This window comes from Typopeltis vanoorti, chromosome 2, assembly GCF_054136105.1.
Source record: "Typopeltis vanoorti isolate ZY-2024b chromosome 2, IOZ_Tvanoo_1.0, whole genome shotgun sequence".
Classification (NCBI taxonomy): Eukaryota; Metazoa; Arthropoda; class Arachnida; order Uropygi; family Thelyphonidae; genus Typopeltis; species Typopeltis vanoorti.
The window spans coordinates 187,986,050-188,008,959 of record NC_143550.1 but is presented as its reverse complement, the minus strand read 5'-3'; the positions used below and the strand labels follow the sequence as shown (position 1 = coordinate 188,008,959).

Sequence of the window (22,910 nt, the reverse complement as noted above, 5' to 3'; positions counted from 1 at the left end):
TGTAAATAAAATAAACATAAGTTATATGAAAAGCCAAATGGCTATTTTATTTTTTTTTCTGGCAAAGTTAATTAAATTAAGGGGATAAAAATCCCTTATTATTTTCCAGCCAGTATGTGAAACTCTAAGATAGAAAACTACAATCTAAGAGTTTCATGCCGAAGAACTATCGGCGAATCCAAGCGTAAGTGACCACTTGGTAGTACAACACCAAGGCAACTCGAAGCAAAGGTGGAACAAGCTCCCTCACTATCCTTGATATTTTCTCATAATGTAAAAACACAGCTCCTAGGAGATGTAATACAGTCATTACATTATGAGGAGAGGTAACTACTCAGCATGAAACTTTTAGATTATAGTTTTCGATCTTAGAGTTTCGCATACTGGCTGGAAAATAATAAGGGATTTTTATCCCCTTAATTTAAACATAAGTTATATTTATGAGAAGAGACTAAAAGGAACACTCAGTGAGAATTTCTGTCTCATATATTGTCTCTTGATTTCATTTATATTTTTAATTACGTTATGTATTGATGTTATACTTTGCATTTGATACTGATGTTAGTGCGAAGAGGAGATGTTTTGTCTGCATGGAGTGGTATTCGGCCACTTGTCCTAAATCCAGCCAAAGCCAGTACTGAATCAATAGCTCGCAATCATGTCATTCATGTGAGTGATAATGGCTTAGTTACCATTGCAGGTAAGTACTCTACTTGTTGAAATTTCTAAGATTTGCTTTGCAGATTTTAATTCTACCTCTCTCTCTCTCTCACACTCTTTGATATTTTGTTATTCTATAAGTAAAGGAAATGTTATTAAAAAGTCTATTTCTATCTAAAATGTATTGTTTTGCAGCCATGGTGCTTAAGGATCAAAACTGTATAATTGAAGGAGACCTCCACATGGCCTTAAGCATTAACACACTTTCATACTGTGTGGCTTAAGGTAATAGAGTACATTGCAGAGAACCGACCAGGGCTCCTGACCTAATGTCCAATCCTCACCTTCTCGTGGTGCACCCTGTTAGGTATCTACCTGGATACTGAATGAACAAGGATGGGCTGGCAATTTGGGATTTAGCTGACCAAATTGTATTCTTAATTGCTTAAACCAATATATAAACTGATGGTGCAACATGACAGAATCTCATGCCGACTGGGGCATCACCCGGTTAAACAAAGCCCCTGTTGTTTTCACCAGGGAACCATGGTAAACAGCGAAAAGTCAGCTACTCGAACAAATCTTAAAACACAACCCCAACTCAACATCACCAGAGTTCAAGATCGGTACTATCAACATAAAAAGCCTGACAGAGCCAGCTGAGGAATTAGATAAGTACCAGATCAACATAATAGGGGTGACTGAACCAAAAAAAGACAAAAACTCGTGAGATCTTTTCGAGAAATAAATACAAAATGTTATATTCAGGCAATGACAATCAAGGAAAAGAAGGAGTAGCCATAGTATTTAACACTAAATACAAGGCTAATCTTCTTGAATGGTAAGCAGTCTCAGGAATGATAGAAAGTCAAGAGATTATTATTATTATTTGACACCTCCAGGGAGTCCAAAGACTCATCGAGGGAGAGTGCGCCAACAGCATCGAACAATTGGTCCCCTTCCAACTACTAACCACGCTCAAACTTACTTAACTGAGCCATTAGTAGCAGAGGCTCTACCAATCAACCTACCTTTGCAGCAATTATAGGGAGAAAAGGATAGAGAGATGGAAACAAGGCAGATGGTGTGTGTGTGAGAGAGAGAGAGAGAGAACAAGGAGGGAGAGGGCCAGAGAAGAGAGAAAGAATGTGTTCACTGATTCATATATGAGTATTGGATGAGGGCTTGCTTGAAGGAATAATGGATAGTGTGACAATGACAAAGTATGATGAATATATTGATGAGATAATAGATTGGTATGAATGATCTGAGAAGTAGTGTAAATAAGGTGGCAGTATAATTTGAGGTTAATGTTAAGAATTGGCCAGCAGAAAAGTGTGTAAAGGAAGATAGTGAGCATATTGTCAGATATTATAATACAGACTTGAAGAGGAGAGCAGAAATAATTATTATTATTTGACACCTCCAGGGAGTCCAAGGACTCATCGAGGAAAAAAATCAGGGAGCGCTCGGGAATCATAATCAATAATGATATCGAAAGAACGGTCTGGAATATGAGGATGCTTGGAGTGCATTCAAGGATAGAAGAGATCTCTATGCAAGAAAGGGACTGTATTTGAACATAGAGGGATATAGGCATCTTGAGAGGTTGTTTTCATCTGGGCAATTCAGAGTTAAAGCAGGGAAACTAGAGTTGCCAAGGAAAGATGAGGACAGAGGTGGGCTCTCACAAAAGCTGCTTGGGAGAAGGAATCTAATATTTCTATAATGTTTATAGAAATGCTGACAGTGCAGTGATGTTTCTTTATAGAAATGTCAGACATATTAGGAATAAAGGAAATGAATTGGTGGCATTGATAGTCTCAGTTTGTGTAAAGATTGTTGTGCTCAGTGAAATGTAGTTGACATCAGATGATGTCCTATGCAAATAAAAGAAGGTATAGCATATTTTAGCAAGATAGGAAGGGTAAATGGGATTGTGGAGTGTTTCTTAAGGTGGTAAATGTCTTATAGTAAATGACGAGTTGTGTCCAGTCAGATTAGAGAATTTGGAACGAAATGGCACTAATAGTTTTTAAAGTGTATAATGTGAGATTGAGGGAGGAAAGGTCAAGATGTCAGCATATAATATAGTTAGAATTAGTTGGATGTTCTTATAGGCTAGGAAATGCAGAAAGTAATGATCAGAAAATATTTATTCAGATAAGTTTGGCAAATGCAGAGATAGTGGGAGAGAGATTTTAAATAAAGCCATTGAAATTAGGCAGAAGCAACAACATACAGCAGTAAGGGAATGGAATTTCTAGGTTCTTTAGCGACAAACATTTGTAGAAGAAACACAAAAATGAAGTGTTTTGGATTTTAGATCTGATAGTAATTGAGATATTAGTCTTGACCCCATTGGAGAGAGTGGCTATGTGGTCTTGATTGGTGGCTGAATTCACATTATTAAACATTATAAGGTTTAATAAAAGCTGTACAAATAAATAATTAAACACGCATTTAATCAATCATATATTTTGTCTCATTCACTGAGACATCATCATGGAAACACTATTAAAATTGTAAAAACACACACAAAACAAAAAGTGGAAAAGATTAGACTGAAAGCCTAAAGTCCTATGAGGAGTGCCTTCTATAGGTATTGTTGGGTGGGAGACCTAAGAATTGAGATTTCCCAAATCTTGGAAAGTTTAATACAACCATGTTTATTAATATTATATTGGTTTTTTAAATCTACTGGGTGTGTGTTGAATCCTTATCAACTAATTGGTGGGTAGGGTAGCAGTAGGCTACTTAATCAGGGAAGTAGTTATGGAACGTGGTGTTTTCCTGTTGCCTGCCTGCTGATTCTAAATAAGTTTTAACATATGTACAGGTAACCCTCATATAACGCACTACTTATATAATGCGTCTACAAATTGTAGTGACTCTTTATCTTTTCAAATATTTTTCACCGTGCAACTTAAAAATCAAATTTTATCTTTGTTAAATTTGCGTCAGCCCATATTGCGCATGTAGTTATAAGTAGCAAATTTATATTAGAGGAAATACCCTTTAGCATGCATGTGCATTAATTGTTTACCATATAAAGTGTTTATTGTCAAAAATTGTCTTCGTTTTCTGCCAGAAAAGCACATTAAAAATCATAAGTGTGTTAATTTCAAGCTGAGCACTTTATTTTCTTGTGAGTTACATACATAATTAATATGTAATGCATTTTTTTTATATAGAAAATTTATTTTTATAGTAATGGCCACTTAAGGGCTTTTGTGATATGGTTGAAACAAAATTAATGAATTAATTGATGGGGAAATAGATTTAAATGAGGAGGTACAATTAATAGATGACGTCAAACCAAATGGCAGAGAAAGTTCTGCCGAAGATTCTAATTGTGATGAATCATTAAAGAATTCAGTTTAAAGAAATTAGCAGAAGGATTGGACTTGACAAAAAAGTTTAGAGTTATTTTACGGATAATGATCCCTGAATGGAGCGCTCCAGAAAATTCATAAGACAAGTGGATGTTTGTTTAGCTCTATATTATGAACTTAATAAAAAATTTGAGCATAGTGGTAAGCATGGTCTTATTACTGACTTCTTGATAACTAAACCAGCTGAAGTATGCAATGAGAATTATACAAATGATGTCCAAGATATTTCAAGTGATGAAGACATCCGGATACTCGTAAATAAAGAACATCTACGAAATGTTAATTTGAAGACAGCGAATCACGATTAAAATCTGCACTTTATTTTGTTTTGCCTAAAACATTTATGCATTATTTGTAATGACGTTTATGTACAATTTGTAATTTTTATAAGTTTATTCTATGCATTTGTTTCATAGTTTATATGTTTTCTTAACTTACATGAATTACCTGAATTAAATAAAAATATTTTTTCTTGGATATATCATTGTTGTTTATATAATTTAAAAAAAAAAACGATTTCGGAACCTAACCGTACTTTTTCTATGTGATCTGAGTCTCGCATAACACGATGTATACAACGCAGCATTTCTATGAAACCTAACATCCACATTATATGAGGATTACCTGTATTTGTTGTGGGGAATCACAGTCATTTTCTTCCATTTTATTTGCAAGACATGGTCATCTAGACCCAAAAAAATACATCTGCTTATGACAGCAGATGTATTTTTTTTATGTTCTTCTATGTGGATGTTTGCAGATCTTCCAGTTTAACCATATGTGGTCAAACAAAGAACCCTATAAATGCCTAGAACAGAGAGAAGAGGTAGAAGATCCTTAGGAGAGCAGATGAGGGTAGATTTTTCCAGCTACTTCTTCAGTGGAGAAAAACTATGCAGATTGTTAATTTTCTTGATGTATTTCTCTTTTATTTTTAGAAATACTTTACAGACTAATATATTAGAGAGAGAGAGAGAAGCCCAAAGTTCAGAATTAAGAATTGCCAACAATTCTGCTTGGAGAGAATTATTTGCTACATTAATAGCAGATAGAACATAAAAAATACATCCATTGTTATCCTGGTTGGTCAAGTGGTTAGCGTATCTGCTCTTGCCTACTTACTATGCACTGTGAGCATGGATGTTTGTGATTGTCTGTGAAAATACTAGTTGTGGTGGTAGATCGCGTTGGTGGATTTGAGTAGTGGAGACAGAGAATTGTAGAGTAGGTGCCCTCCCTTGAGGAGTCTTTGGAGACTCCCTGAAGGTGTCACGTAATAATAATAATAATAATAATAATAATCTGCTGTTATAAGTATTGTCAGTCAGGTCTACCTGACCATGCCATGGATACCTTGCACAGAAACAAATGGAATAAAACTAACATGCTTCACCTCAACAAATACAAATTTGAAAGACATGTTTTAGAATCAGCAACAGATTTAAAAAACTAACCTAATCTTTTATAAATATGATTATAATCTTATTATTATTCTCATTATTATTTATATGGGCACTTCATGGATCTTTTGACTCCATGAAGTGCCCATATAAATAATAATGAGAACCACTTTATCCATTAGCACAAAACCTATCATAGATTTCCTTAAACTTGTTTACTGTGTGGCACTCACACCAACATCTGGCAGTCCATTTCACTCATCAGCACTCTCCAAGTAAAGAACCTAGTTCGCACATCCTTAGGTTCACATTTGGAAGCTGTCCACTCGTAGACAGCTTCCAAATGTGACCTCTTCTTTTTTCCCTCTACTCACCATGTGTTGAAAAATTTCTTCTGTGATAATCTTATGGATTCCCTTTAGTAACACATAAATTTCTGTCATATCCCCTGTCAGTCTATCCTCAGAGCGAACATACCACAGTCCTGTCACCAGCTTGTTGACTCATCTCTGAATCTTCTCCACCACCTCCCAATCCTCAAGAAACACAGATGACCAAATCTGTGCACAGTAGTCAACATGTGGAGTAATCATAGCCTTGTAAAGAGAGATAACCTCCCTGTCTTTACATGTCAATGTGTTCCTCAGCATCCAATTAATCCTATGACCTATTTTCCCAACTCTTGCAATATATCCTCTGAATTTCAAACATCTATTTACCATCATCCCCAAATCCCTGGCTTCATCAGTTTGTTTCCTGTAAACTAGCACCATCAATATGATATGAAGAGTGTAGTCTTTTCATCCCGAAGTGCATTACCTTACATTTTACATTGAATCGATAACTGTGTCCTCTGCTCACACTACCAATTTATTTAAATCATTCTGTAAGATATCTACATCACCTTTATCAATGTTGTTTGCCGATGCACCATTGGCAAACAACTAAATAACTCCCTTCAAATCTTCTGCTATATCATTAATGTACAAATTTAAGAGTAGTGGTCTTAGTGCAGAGGACTGGGACGCTCCACTAGTCATCCTTCACCTTGATTCCACTCCACTCCACTAGACACAACCCCCTGATGTGTCTCTATCAGCCATGCCACCAGCCTCAAATTCATTCCCATTTGCTCCAACTTATATAATAGTTTTCCATGCAGTATTCTGTGTGAACTGCCTTTGCAAAGTCTATCAGTATCATGATGTAGCCATTTCCTTTATCCAATTCTGCTGTCACCTTATTATAAAACGTGAATAAATTACTGAAGCAGGCCCTACCTTTTACAAAGCTATGCTGCCACCTTTAGAGTATCATATCCCTATCCAACCATTCCTGAATTTTACTTTTAACCAACTTTTCCAATACAATATTTTACCCACCACTCCAGAGATACTGATGGGTCTGTAATTTGCTACTTCTGTCTTGGAGCTGCCTTTATATAATGGAACTATCTTACCCTCTTTCCATTCCCTTGGAACCTTATCAGAGCAAAAACTTCAAATAAACAACTTGTCAGAATCATTGCCAGTGCACTTGCACATTTTTGTAGCACACAAGCTGACATACTGTGAAGCCCCACTGCTGTGTTCACATTGATAGATTTCAATATGCTGAGTACCTCCAATTCATCTATCTCAATGCTCACATCAGCCTGTGTCACCTCAGTAACTGCAGAGTCACCACATGGATAATATACTCTTGCAAAGTGATCATTTAATAACTGAACTATTTCTTCTGTTCCTATCACTTTCCTGACATCAGTATTCAGTAAAGTTATCTTTCCCTTACTTGCTACAGAGCAAAAAAAAAAAAAAAAAACTGTTTTGGATGTACTTTGACCTGCTTAGCTAATTTTCTCTTGAAATTTGATTTAGCCTTCCTTGTAATACTATGTACCCTTCTTGCTTGTGCTTTATACTGCTCATGGGAATGCTAATCACCTTGTTGTTTATATTTCTTCCACCATGCTTTCTTTTTATGCAGCTCCTGCTTTATATTGTCAGTCATCCAATTAATCCCTACTCAGTTTATTCTCCTGATCCACCAGCCTGATTGGCTGAGTGGTTAGCATATCCACTCTCCAGCCAAGAGGCTGCAGGTTTGAATCCCACCAAGGGCATGTATGTTTGCGATTGTCCTACTAACCAATTACCATTTGTACTGCTATGACCTGTGTTCTGATTCAGTATGACCTTTGATGTCTTTGTGCCATAAAAAATCAAAAATCCTCCTTATCCTGGGTATGCAGCTTGATGTTGCCTCACTCAAACATTCCTTGCCTACTTCCCATGCACTAATGACATTCATTCCATGTAGTTTCTATGCCATGGCACTGATCTAACTTGCCTCCTATGTTTGTCATAATCATTAGCAACATTAAACTGAACTCCCACTCATTTGCCCACTCGCATAGTCTATTAGGATCCTCCCACAAGGCCGCGTTTTTCATCCCGCAAGCAGGCAAACCGGCCCCATGAACATACGCTTCTACAGCCAAAAATATATATCCCCTCCCCCCAGCGGCAGACTAGGCAACAGGTTGGTTGGGAGTGGTAGTAACAAGTAGTCGCATCTAAATAACACGTGGACCCTGCATAGGAAGCTTTGTAGTTCCACATGAACCATTTCTTGGCTGAAATTTGTGACATGTTGAGCAATCTCCCAGGACAAAACTACATGTCACTTTCCATGATTAGAGAACAAGTTACTACTCCAGTTATAGATAGATCTTCTGATTCTATTACCAGATCTAACACTCTCAAACCCCTGGTCCCTTCTGTCATGTGCTATTTCAAGTAATTATCTCTTAGTAACTGTATAAGTTTCATGTCCATTTTGCCTTATGTCCTTTCCTTCTTACAATCTGTATCACCATAGTTGAAGTCGACCATGATAATTTCTTGACTTGCACTCATTGTGCTAATCTGCAGATGTATGTCATTCACATCTTCTTCTGGACCCACAGATCTATAACAGCAACCAACAGTATATTTTGTCCTATTGGCCCTATTTCACACCAGATGGCCTCAACTGAACCATTTCCACTAGATCTATAATCTTCATTAACTTCTATTTTTGTTGGTTTAAGGTCTTCAGCTATCATTAATAAAATCCCTCCTGCTGCCCTATTTCTTCTATTTTCTTTGAAAATATAATATCCATTACATTCTATCCTTATAATTACATCATTCTCTGTCAACCAGGTCTCACTGATGTCAATTTTTAGCGAAGTTGTGCTGACGAATGCTAAAAATTTCTTTCTTTATTTCTCATACTTCAGTCATTCATGTGTTTCAACATCCTCTTGGGCCCACAGTTACCCTTACATAATGTTATTAACTCTCCATTCAGATTCAAAACCAGGAAAATTGCTATCAGTTCTTCATAATCATTCCTGCACAATACTTATCTATCCAAGGTGTGGCTTTTCTACACATTCATTCTTGCACTCACACTCATTTGTTCCAGTTTTGCTCTTCCAACCTCTCACAGAATGGTTTTGGAGTTAGATGCTTTCTTCAAGCATCTAACTCCAAAACCATTTAAGTGCAGTGCAGTCCATCAGGCTTCAGGCCCTTACATCAATCAAATTTACTCCACACATCTATAAACTGCAGACCATTCCTCCTGCACAATCTTCTCATTGGCAATCATGGTCCCTCTTCTCGATTCTGTCCTATCATACCAAGGCAGCAGACTCACAATCTTTACTTTCTTATTCTTCATTTTTGCTTCTTCTAACAACTCTTTCATATCTACTCTCATTGCACATTTCTCACCTTTCAAATCATTTATGCCTTCCAAAAGAATTAACTTGTTCGTTTCTGTCTTCTGCAAACTTAAAGCTTCACTAACATCCTTTATCTTTGCACCTGGGAAACATTCTTTTATCACTTTTCATTAAGTATACCTCTTATTATCGATTCCCCATAGAATACTATCTCCTTTCTTCAAGTTTCTTGCACTGTTATGCTTTTTTCTTTCACTCTTTCTTACATTCTCCATCCTTCTGTACCACATGTAATCATTTCTGCAGTCGCTCAAACTCATGTTAGGAAACTTTAATTCTTAGGTCTCCCAATCTATATCTAAGGCTAGCTAACAGCACCGATTGAGGGCATCCCTCATAAGACTACGCTTTTGGTCTAATCTTTTCCATTTATTGTTTTGTGCATTTTTACAATTTAATATTGTTTCTCTGATGATGTCTCAGTAACTGAGATGAAATATAAGATTGATTAAACGTGTCTTTATTTATTTGTGCTGTTTTTATTCCACTGTACCTTATAATGGATTTCAACAAGCGTGTTAGTCTAAATAGTTAGTTGACATTATTATAGGTGTATCTTCATCTAGACAAAAGACTCATCGGCATGTGGCCGTACCAGCCTTGAAGGTGATCTACGTGAAGGATGTCCAAAAAGTGTGACACCACCAGAAATCATTGATCATGGCGAGTCAAAGTGCATGAAATTGCTGTTACATAGGCATTTCAAAAGAACGTATAGGATATATTTTGCATTGAGAATTGCAAATGAAAAAGCTTTGCGCAAGATGGGCTTGCTTCACAGCAGATCAAAAACACACTTGCCTGAAAAACTCTGAACAGTGCTTGGAGTGTTTTAACAAGAAGAAAACTGATTTTGTGTATCGATTCATTACTATGGATGAGACTTGGATTAACCATTACACAGCAGAATCCAAACAGCAGTCAAAACGCTAGACAGAAGCTGGATGTTCAGCACCAACGAAGACAAAGTCAGTTCCATCAGCAGGAAAGGTCATGGCATCAGTGTTTTGGGATGCTAAAGGCATCCCAAAACACTGCTTATTAATTATATTGATTATATTGCTTATTAATTATCTTGAAAAGGCTAAAACAATAACTAGGGATTATTATTCCAATCATTGAACCAGGCGACGAAAAAATTCGTGAGAAAAGATCCGGTTTGCAGAAGAAAAAAATCATTTTTCATCAGGACAATGCACCTGCCCACAAAGGTGTTTTGACAATGGGAAAATTAAGGGATCTGCACTATGAATTGTTGGAACATCCACCCTATTCCCCAGATTTGGCTCCCTCTGACTTCTTTCTCTTCCCAAAACTGAAACTCTTCCTCACTGGTCAGCATTTTTCTTCGAATCAAGAGGTGATTGCATCTGTAGAGGGGTATTTTGCAGATCTTACTGAAAACTACTACAGGGATGGAATAATTGCACTGGAGCATCGATGGAATAAATGTATTAGTCTTAAGGGAGATTATGTTGGAAAAAAAAAATTTTAATTATAAATTCGTTTTTTCATTGTTAGGCCAAGAACTTTTCAGACCACCCTCATATGAGATTGGGTCTGGAAAGTTCTGAAGAAATAAACACCTAGAATAAATGATATTAAAGCAACTGATATAACCACAGGAAAGAACATACTAGTAGAAGAATTATGAAGGTAACCTATGTTCTTATATTCTCGTGTATATATATATATATATATATATATATATGTATATATAGGTGTCTGTGTGTGTAAATACATATATATATATATATATAGACACACACAATCTTCAGTAGAATTGTGTGCCCATTTCAGTTGGGTGTGCTGTAGTGACTTTTGCAACCCAGGCTACAAAATTCATGTCAGTTTGACCGTACAATGGCATTTTTATCAATTATTGAAAGTTTTAAGAGAGTGCTCATCTTAATTTGGCTAATGCATTTAATTATAGGATAACTTTGAACACTTTAATCAACAATCTACACAGAGTGGGGGGACAATCTGTTTGTTTTAAGATACTCTATTAGAAAACAGTAATGAAGGAGAATGCTATATTTGGTTGGATTTGAATTACTCCAAGGTGCAAAATTTGGAAGAGAAGGACGAGGCTTATCTCCTTCGACTACAGTACTGTTTGCCATTGTAAATATGTGCAAAAAAGTTATAAATTTATCGAAAATTATATATTATAAACTTGTCTACCACATCAGCTAACACTTCATGCGTGCAAAACAAATGAAACTCAGAAAACTACCAGAACACTATGAATTTGACCCACTGCACTATCTGTGCATGTGTTCAAAGGTGTATGTATTTTGAACACATGCCTGGGCTATTAAAACAAATGTGATGCAATGTTTACACATCAAAAAGTGTCCTCTTCATGAAGCATTAGTATATTGTGTTTACTTTTAGGAATCACGCAAAGTCTAGAAACAATTAGGGGAGTCTTTAAAATAAATAAATTCAAAAATATAACATCTGTGAAATTGCTTTTTGGTGGATGAGCACTGCACACCTGGAATATTCACCCCTGATATTCTTCTTTTGTTATGTGTCATCCAGTCATTTTTGACTCTTGGTGATCTTATGAACAAAGGCTCCATCCCATGCAGCCTCTTGTCCTTTCTTTCAGCAATTGTAAGTTCAAGTTGGTAAGTTCTTTTATGTTTTCCATCCAACTCTTTTGTGGTCTTCCTCTTCTTCTCATTCCCTCAGTCTTCCCCAACATAACTGCTTTTTTCAATAATTCTAGGATTGAGAGAGAGAGTAAAAGTGTTGAACGAAAGAATAGTATGACTGATGTAAAGAATTAAAGTTGGTTGTAATAAGGGAGATAGCTCGGTTACGAGGAGGGATACATAGGGCGAAGCCGGAGTGAATGCAGAAACGTCTGGCGAGTGGGTTAGCTGATAACAGAAAGAAAGAAGTGCAAGATTTTCCAGGTGCGAAAATTAACAATGTTAGTGAGGCTATTAGATCACAAAAGGGTAGTGTGAAAGAGATGATTGTACTGGCTTTAACAAATGATTTAAAAGGACATGAAAGAATTACTGGAGTAGTAAAAGAGAAGAGTGAGAGAATTAAGATAGTGAGTCTTTTGCCAGAGTATGACAGAGTAGAGCTGAGGAGGAGGACCATAATAGCGAATGACTCAATGCAAAGGTTATGCAAGAGGAGTGGTGCATATTTGTGAATGTGTGGAGTGAGTTTGATGAGCAAAAGGACTTATGCAAGAAGAATGGTTTGCATCTGAATGGATTTGGTGTTCGGAGACAGGAAAAAATGTTATTGAATGAAGTGAAACAGGATGTGCAGAATCACGGAAAATACAGCTTTTTTTTTGGAGGGGGGGGGTAACTTCTGAGTGGATATGGGACATCGGTGAGGCAGTTGAGTGTAAAAATGTGTATAATATGCCTAATTTAGTACCACTGGTAACAAACCAGAATGGGATAGTTAGTATAAATCATCAGGATAGCGATGGGTTTTAAGGGACTTTTGCACCTTATGGAAACTAATGCAAGGAACATTTGGAACAAACAGGAGGAATTTTGGGCATTGATTGGCTCATCCTGGCCAAAGGTTATTGGTATTAGTGAGACATCGCTAACAGAAGATGATATAGTTAGTGGGATGGAATGTAATAGTGTGTTCAGGCAGGATAGAGAGAAAAGAATGGGGGAGAGTGTTATTTGATAGCCGATGAACTGCAACCAAAGAGAGCAGAAGTTCAACTGTAGGCCAGTAAAAATTGCACATTTGAGCTCTCTGGTGTGAGATGTAGACAAGCAGAATAAACTATACAGTTGGATGCTGCTATAGACCAGGGAATGGAAAAGATGGTGAAGATAATATGCATTGGCAAATATTCAATGAGTGGAGGACAGGTAATTATTATGAGGGATTTCAACTATAGGAACATAGATTGGAAGGAGGAGAGGATATATTGGAGAAAGGAAATGGGATTTATACAGTTACTAAGGGATAATTACCTGAGACAAAATGTGATTACTGATGTAGATGAAATGGAGGTGCATAGCGTATTACAGTACATTCATACCATATATGCAGGGGCGGCTCGTACATAGGCATTGCAGAACTGCAGCACCCCCAATTTTTCTAGGGGAAGTGGTTGGTCTTAGGTGGAGCAGATAAGGAGGGATGCCAATTTTTATTATGGTTTGTAACAAGAAGTTAGATCATATTTTTTTAAATTGGCATCCCTTATCAGCTCCACCAAAGACCAACCACTTCCCCTAGACCTACCTGGGGTATACCAGGTCTCTTGCAGCTGTAAACTGTCCTACTTTGGCCAAACAGGCAGAACAGCAAATGTCAGGATTTCGGAACATAAAGACTACATCTGGTTTAACCAGTACAGCCACTCTGGGCTTGCAGCCTATGCTCTGGATACCTGCCACAGAATACATTGGAAAAAAGCCACATCAATACACCGCAGCAAGTTTAAATATGAAAGATTGTTCATAGAATCAGCCTCAGATCTAAAAATGTTCCAAACTGCAAAAAATTTGGGTGCATGAGACTTCCCCAAATTTGGGAAGCTTGCATCATGAGAACATCAGCCCAACAGCCAAGACAACCCAATATAGCCTGCTAGGGGGCACCATTAGGACTCTAGGAACAACAATAGTTTCTCTCTTCTGCCTCATTTGTTTTTTGTAGTGCCTGTGTGCACGTGACATAGTTGTATGTTCCCATTGAAGATGGCAATGTATCCTTGCCAAAATATAGGAAGTATTTATTAAAGTTCCTTTTAATTAATATTCCAGTATATGTTGTAAATTCCTTAAATAATTTAATAGACATCCATATATCATTACTGGAAATGCCATTGCTTTGACAATTTTAGCTTTCGTGACCCTACTCACACCTCTATCTTTCATAATTTTTGTCAGGCTTAACAACATAGCTTTTTTTTTTTTTTTTTCATGTCTATCCTTTTAATCTCATCTTCACATTTCATTACTTTTCCTCATAACCAATAGAATTAATTACTCCAGGTCTTCCTTAATTTCTGCTATGAGAGTTGCATCGTCTGCATATAAAAAAGGGCCACAGACCAATCCAGGTTTATCGGATTTCCTATGGTAAATATACGATTGATGTTCCTGTATTCTCCTTTCTATTGAGTGTTCAGTTTGTCCAAAGTAGTATAGTCAATCATATATTTACTACAGGAAAACCAATAAATCTTGATTGGCTCAACGCAGAGTAGACACAGACCACAACATTCTTTAGTCTGAAATACATCTACAGGGTGTCCCAAAATTCACGCAAGATTTAAATTTAGCGCCATTCGTGCGGTAAAGTGTTGCCAACGAGAAAAAAAAGATAGCGTGACAGCTGACTGTTCAGGGTTATTAAAAATGGAGCGCTACACGAAAGAACAACGCATTTTCATTGTTGAGCAATATTTTAAAAATAATGAAGGTTTGGCAGCTACAGTTCGCAATTTTCGTACAAAATATGGTCGGAATAGTGATTTAACCAACTGTGAAAAGATTAATTAAAAAATTCAAGGAAGCTGGATCAATTAGTGATCTTATACACTCTGGCCATCCTTCAAGTCGTTCAACAGAAAACATCGAAGCAGTTCGTGAGAGTGTTGCTGAGAGTCCAGGAACATCAATTTGGCACCGTGGTCTTGAATTGGGCATTTCGAGAAGCTCTCTACAGCGTATTCTCACGAAAGATTTGCATCTTTATGCTTACAAAGTTCAATTGACTCAAGAACTGAAGCCTACTGACCACACACAGTGAAGAGAGTTCGTTGAATGGATTATGGAACAACAACAAGTGGATGCTTATTTTTCGAACAAAATCATCTTCATCTTGATGGCTTCATTAATCGACAAAATTATCACATTTGGGGTTCAGAAAATCCACGAGCGATTGTTGAGAAACAAATGCATCCACAATGTGTCACTGTTTGGTGCGGATTTTGGGCTGGAGGCATCATCGGTCCGTTCTTCTTCAAAAATGCGGCTGGTAAGGCAATAACAGTTAATTGTGCTCGCTATCGTGACATGATAATCCAGTTTTTTGTGCCTAAATTGCAAGATATGGATGTGGACGACATGTGATTTCAACAAGACGGTGCCACATGCCGTACAGCCGGAGAAACAATTCAGTTACTGCATGAGTCATTTCCTGGTCGTGTAATTTCCCGTTTTGGTGATCAGAATTGGCCGCCCAGATCATGTGACTTAACGCCATTGGACTTTTTTCTTTGGGGTTTTTTGAAGTCTAAGGTTTATGCCAACAAGCCCATGACCACCCATGCCTTGAAGGAGGAAATTAAGCACTGTATCAACAAATTCAGCCACATTTATGCAAAACGGTCATGGAAAATTTCGACAAAGGAGTGCCTATGTGCCAGCAAAGCCGTGGAGGCCATTTACCCGAAATGCTATTCCATGCATAACCCTATACTGTATACTTTATGAATCAATAAGAAATTACAATTTTTAATTAAAAACCTGTGTTTTCTATCAAAATTACTTCTTGCGTGAATTTTGGGACATCCTGTACTACCTCACTGTTGATGCAAATTTGAACATTTATTTAAGCAGAGTGCTGATGTCTTGTTTCACTGCCCAGACTTGAATCGGAATGACTGCTTATTATTATCCAAAATATGGGAAGGTCTGATTTGAATAATGCATCTTTTTTAATACTCACTATTAAAATCAAGAATGGTATTTTATGAAGTGATAAGGTTTCAAGAAACCAACAGGATGCTGTATCTATCAGGTGATTCGTAGAGTATGACATTATAAATATATTTATTTATTTATTTAATTCTGCTATGATTAACCTTTTCCTCAGTTAGAACATAATGTTACTGGAAATATAGCATCACGTGGCTCATTCTATTTCAAATAAATCCATCGTCTGCATACTACTTTGTATAAACTGTTTTTTGCCACTGAAGATAGTCTGTAATTCTCAGGCTGAAATATATGGTCTTATAAATGTTTGCATGTAAATAATTCATAAAACTATGGCACATGTTTCTCTAAACAAAAGAAGCTTAAAATATAGAATTTTGTGAATCCTGTATCATAATGTCTGCTAAGTCTCAATAGATCACAGTATGGTCACTGCTCTTCTAAATACAACACCCAGACCAGTACCTAGGTCATCTGCGGACGATGTGGTGCCGCCCACACATCACACCTGAATAGTGTGACGTAGGAAGCAGCATGGTCTCAATGGTTGTCTTAATGCTTCCATTCTAGTGGCCTCATCACCAGAGCGATTGCACTGTAGCAGTTTGAAAGCAACTCCAGTGCTTACTTTCAAATATTACAATGGGATTCTAACTTTAAGGTATTCAGTCATAATCCCACGGATGGTAGTTTTGTACCATTGGTCACTCAACCAAGTGTCTGAACCTGGGGTTCCTCTCATACTGAAGAGGATTACTATCACAACACTAGTCATCAGCAGGGTAAAACTAACTGTCTGATGATGGTCTAAACCCAGCTCATGTTCCCTGTTAGTGGGTGAACAGTTCAAAGCTTGGTGAATTCTGTTTCTCAATGTTTGGAATTAGCTGACATTAAAGCATGGAGAGCAATGTCATTATGAATGCTTGGCCACCACAAGCCAGTTATTTCTGTGGTAACTTTTGTGACACCTCTTGCTTAAAACTTAAAATCAAAAGAATTGATAGTCCCCTGTTTTCGCAGTATGGTCCCTATTTCTACTGAAAATCAAGTCAAGCCAGCTTTTGCCCTACATGAGGTTTCTGTCCTTGATGATCTTGCCTTGGACACCTGTGTTAACTTTTGACAGATGTACCATCCCAGTCAAACTCCCTGTCTGACACTGTTCTCAAAGTGGATCGCACCAGGCAATGGAGGCCCAGCATTTAGGACTAGAATTGTGGACACACAGAGTCTGCTCTCCACTTCACTGAGTCAATAAAGAAATGATGAAAGTAGTGGTATTTCACTGGCATCTGTAGGGCAATCTCCCACTTTTGCTACACCTCTCGTGTCCCTTCACAGCATCAGACTAGAGTCAAGCTCAACAGGATCCTCTTTCCCTGCTGATTCTGCCAAGCCTGTTCCCTTGACTGTGATTTTGCTTGATAGTAGATAGAGACATTTAGAATCTCATTAATACATTCATGCTCGTCACTAATTAGATGACAAGGCGTTTGGCTATGTGTCCTATGAGTTTCCTACAACCCGCGTAGGTGCAGCGGCACGCAAAATTCCATGCCTATGGCTCTCCCTTTTGGGAGCCACCTACTGCTCTCGACTCCTCGAATGCAGCTGTCTCAATCAAGATGGGCGAATGTCCATACTGTGACGTATGATTAACGCGTCTACTCCCTATCCCACATACTACATCTAGCGTGGTCTATGCCCCCTCATCGCGGCCTACACCCCCACAGCCAACGCGAATGGCTAGGTAGATATCAGTCGCCTGCCACCAATACGAACTCAGTCGCCGAAATGCATGGTTTGGTCTTGGCCATTACCATAACCCAGGCCTGCCTCCACCCCATGCGGGTGTATAGAGAACCGATATTCTCCTTCATTTTAGAGTCACACAGGGTTGGGTGCCGTGAACAAGCCTAACCTCACACACGATACCACCCACAAGTATAATATCGATATACTACTATTTATTGATATACCACATCGACAACGTGATGACGTCCAATATATCAGTACAATTACGATTCCTTTTGTCAACAACCTTTCCAAAAAATTAGCTAACCTTTTAAAACCACATAGGATCAGAGTGGCATTCAAACCAATCAACACTATTCGGAAATTTTTAAGATCACCGAAAGATCCTCACCCATTCTACAAGTACTCTGGAGTATATAATATTCCTTGCTCATGTGGTATTAGTTACGTAGGTCAGACATCTAGAAGCTTTGAAACGAGAAAGAAAGAACACATAGGATATGTCAGAAATAACAGACAAGACATTTCAGGCCTTTTATGCCACTTTGCCTCTACTAACCATCACATTGAGTGGGATAAGAACCTTATGCCATACATAGAAGATAACTACCATTCAAGAACCTTTAAAGAAGCAGCTACAGTCGTCCGTAAAACTGAAAACCTAAACAAGAATCAAGGTCTAATTTTACCAGAAATTTGGAAAACTTTTATCAGATCATTAAACATCAAAGAAATGAACTTTCATAACAATTACGTCATGAGCCATTACGAATAAATCACGTTAACGAGACATGCACAATACCAATTTTTTGTATTGGTTATAACCTAGTCTGTAACCTTCATTTTAGCTTACTAGTTTGTATTCCCTGAGGATTCCAATAGAAACAGATTGGCGAAACATGTAGGAGGATAAAATAAAGCTACTTGATAAAGATTATATAAAAAAGTGTAATAGTCTTATGAATAATTGTGAAGAAAAAATTTAACATACTACTAATCAGTTTGATTATACAATATATCTTCCCTTATATATTTTGCACTGATGTGCATTTTTAATTATACTCAGTTCCAAGAACATAACCAAATGGGTGTGGTGGCCAGTAGTAAGGTCATTCCGTCTTTACTCCTCCCAGCACTCCCCATTTGACTTGAGATATATCGCGTAACAAGGTGCAGTTGTTGCTGCAACCATCTTATTTACGTCTTTCTTGAGTCACATCTTTGGTGAGATGAATTCAACCAGTTCTTACTGGCCAACATTTCAAATTATAAGCCTTATCCACCCTCCACTCCTATTTATCCATAATCGCTCTAAACAATTTCCTGACACCTCTATTTCACCTTATTATAGAACATTTATTTTGTTCTTACAACTTCTTGTTATAAACCTACTTCTCTCTTCCAACGTATATTCTCATCATAAATGATCCTGTACATGCCTTTAGGCAACTACTGTTCCCTTCCTTACTATCATTTTTCAGGGAATCTGGAAATAGCAGATAGAACCCCATCCCGGCAGATATAAAATCTTCCTTGGAAGATATCTATCCTGCCACCTCACCAGGCTGCTGACTAGTTCTGGCTTGAACTGAGAGAGGCAATATACCCCTTACCATCTTGGGATTGGGCATCACAGTAGAATTCCACATCCCTGCACAATGGATGTGGAATTGAACTCAGCAGTTTGTTCCTCGCACAAGATAGAGAATTAGAATTTGCAGGGCTAAGTTCTATCGCTGATTCCAGCAGGCAGTGCCAGCAAACACATACCTGCTTTTATTCACAGCAGCTTTACTCCACTTCTTATGCAAAACAACAGTAGTTTCCTAGTAAAGCTTAAATACCGTCCCTACACTGCTTAGCTGTGAGATGAATTACACTTTGCGATGATGCCTTGTTTTTCATTGATTAATGAGTACTCTGCACCATTGCAAACAATTGGTTGTTAGACAGTGAAACAATAGTTCGCCAAATCAGAGTCCACCATGGGGGTAGGTTGCCCCTCATGTCTCCTACAGCCATATAATATGCTTCAACTGCAGGTATCCCCGATTTAACTCAATCAGTTTTAATATAGCAGGTATCATCCTGCGTAGGCAATTGGCTAAAACAGGTGAACCCAAGGCTCAAACCATGTTTGAAGTAGCGGGGCCCCAAACAGGCTTGCCCCGCAACTAAGTCTATCACACCCTTTTAAAATTCTAGGCATGTTATCAAATTTATTCATTTGTACTTAATATGAATAACTAGATCAGCATTTTGATATACACAACATACTTTAAGAGAGTTATAGTTACTTGCACTTGATTGAATTTCTTCACTTTTATATTCAATGCACTGAGCAGAAATCACATTGCATCAACAGCCATTGCAATGCTTTCATTTTTTTAATTAGAAAGTCAGATTCGCCTGTTGCATGCCAGTTCTGAGTCAGCTGTTAGTTGCTTGCTGAAACAGTATTGCTAGATGGGCCATCCAGCATGCTGCGCAGCTTAAGTATGCCACAAGAAGGCCCCATTGCTGGTTTCAGCTCAATCATTTCATCACTGGACTAGCTGACTTGTCGTGTGTCAGTAAGATTCTTTGCAAAATCTAAATGAGGATAAACAAAATGATGATAACGATTACTTTTCAGAATAAACTTGTGGTTCTGTTTCATATTATTTAGTACAAAATAACTATATGGATTATATACTTATTTATAACAACTGCATTTATAATAGGTGGCAAATGGACAACTTATCGAATTATGGCTAAAGAAACTGTGGATAAAGCCATAGAAGTTGGTGGTCTACAATCAAAGTCAGAATGCCAGACTGATGGTTTTTTATTAGAGGGAGCACATGGTTGGTCTCCAACAATGTTCATACGCTTAGTCCAGGATTTTGGGTTTGATAGTGAGGTGAATATTCTTATTTTCATTAATAGAGTACTTACTTATCTGTTCCAAGAATGACAATATGATTTTATCCATTAGAATATTTCAAATAGAATTGGGAGGGGGGGATAATTTCTTTATGTATTTTGGACAAATGCCTTATAGTAAATACTCTAAATCTGCTTTTCGTTCATGTGATCATATAAAGATTATAAATTCTTCATCATGAAGTCTGGTATGGTGAGATTTTCCAGTTCATATAGCATTGGAAACTTTAGTAAAAGAGAGTTGTAGTATGCTTGGTTTTTTGCTTAAAATACTTGTAAAATTTCTCTTCATAATTAGAAAGGAAAAGAAATTAAAGGAAAATAGGAATTAAATCAACCCTAGGCTCTTCCTGGTGCATGTACAATCTCATGCTGATGTAGTTATTTATTACTGTCACATTGGTCACTCTTCCAGACTTGAAGAATAAACAGATTGTTTCCAGAAACAGTTCTTCAAGACTGGATGACCATGGCATAAACCCTGACCACCATCTCAGATGACAAGAAATGGCACTTGTTTATCACAGTTGCTTTAAATTTGCAAGATTATTCGAGTCGCTTGTGAAATTTTTCTGTGCCAGCCATATGAGCTGTGTGTATGATAAAAGGGCCTCCTAGATGAGTCTTTGACTCCATGGGTCTTGGGTAATAATAATGATATCTGAAAAAAGCTGATTTGCAGGATGAATGTTTTAAATATTTCTCATAGTGTTAATTTTTGTTTATTTATTTAATTTATATACAGTAATCTACTGTTTATACAATCCTTCAGTTTTCAGAATGGCAAGTTTTGATAATTGAAGTACCATTACATGGTTCTCTACCAAAAGTTGATTAATATTGCCAGAATCAGTTAATTGAAGGTTGGATAAATAATCTGTTGTTTGATTGTGTTGGCTGTAAAGTTTAATGAACATTGAATAGTTATTAATTCATGTTTTTGATCTATTTTACATCATTAAAATTTTTTGAGAGAAACATTGAGAGAATTTTGAGCATTCTACTGCATAATGTGATATGTGTCAGATATCATCAAAATTCCAGATATGTTCCTTCAAGGATACTAAGGATTTCAAGGACTGTAAGGATACTATGATACTACTTTGCAATAAGTTTACATTACTACTAAATTCCTGTTGCGTTTTCCACAAATCAGTATGTTATTTATTAGCAGTCCATAACTGAGAGGAGACCTCCACATAGCCTTTAAAGGAATGCGGAGAACCGACCAGGGCTTCTGACCTAATGTCCAATCCTCACCTTCTCGTGGTGCACCCTGTTGGGTATATACTTTGATACTGAACGAACGAGGATGGGCTGGCAATTTGGGATTTAGCCAACCAAATTGTATTCTTATTGGTTAAACCAAAATAAAAAATGATGGTACAACATGACAAAATTTCATGCCGGCTGGGGCGTCACCCAATTAAACAAGGCCCCCGTTGTTTTCGCCACGGAACCAGGGCGAACAGCGAAAAGTCAGCTACTGGAACAAATCTGAAAACAAACCCCCAACTCAACATCACCAGAGTTAAAGATCGGTACTATCAACGTAAGAAGCCTGAATGGCAAAGAAATGGAGCTGGCTGAGGAATTAGATAAGTACCAGATCGACATAATAGGGGTGACTGAAACAAAAAAGACCAAAACTGGTGAGATCTTTCTCAGCAATAAATACAAAATGTTATATTCAGGCAACGACAATCAAGGAAAAGAAGGAGTAGCCATAGTATTCAACACAAAATCCAAGGCTAATCTTCTTGAATGGCAGTCAGTCTCAAGTAGAGTAATGTGGGCAAATATGAGAATGGGGAACTGGACAATGAGACTTATTTGTGCCTATGGTCCCACAGAAGGTTCTACTAAGGTAGAAGTGGAGGAATTTTTTGACGCTCTAGAAAAAGCAACTGACACAATGAAAAAGGAAAAGTTGGTCCTTGTTGGGGATCTAAATAGCAGAGTAGGAAATGATTGTGAGACATACAAAAATATTTTGGGAAAATTTGGAGAAAAGAGCAAAGCTAATAATAATGGCAAATATCTGTTGGATTTCTGCTCAGGACATGGACTGGTTATTAATAACACCATGTTCCAACATAAAAATGTGCACAAATTCACATGGCGAGAAGAGGCTAGGAATAAGAAAAGTCTCATTGACTATGTTATTGTTGATAGTGATGTTTTCTTCCTGGTGCAGGACACCAGAGTGTACAGAGGATTTGAAATTGGAAGTGATCACTATTTAGTCTTGAGCAGGATAAAATTGAATTTCATATTGAAAAGAATAACATGTAAGAAA

General features: G+C 37.3%; 1 protein-coding gene and 1 pseudogene across 1 annotated transcript in view; one reads left to right on the top strand and one right to left on the bottom strand.

Moving 5' to 3' along the window:
* Positions 1 to 22,910, top strand: part of Gpo1 (glycerophosphate oxidase 1) — a 550,013-nt gene that overhangs the window by 304,223 nt on the left and 222,880 nt on the right. The window contains exons 11-12 of the mRNA XM_090414113.1: positions 566 to 700; positions 20,410 to 20,588. Coding sequence (XP_090270239.1) covers positions 566 to 700; positions 20,410 to 20,588 — 314 coding nt within the window. The remainder of the gene's footprint in view (positions 1 to 565; positions 701 to 20,409; positions 20,589 to 22,910) is intronic.
* LOC150109743 (large subunit ribosomal RNA) lies at positions 16,317 to 17,322 on the bottom strand (annotated as a pseudogene).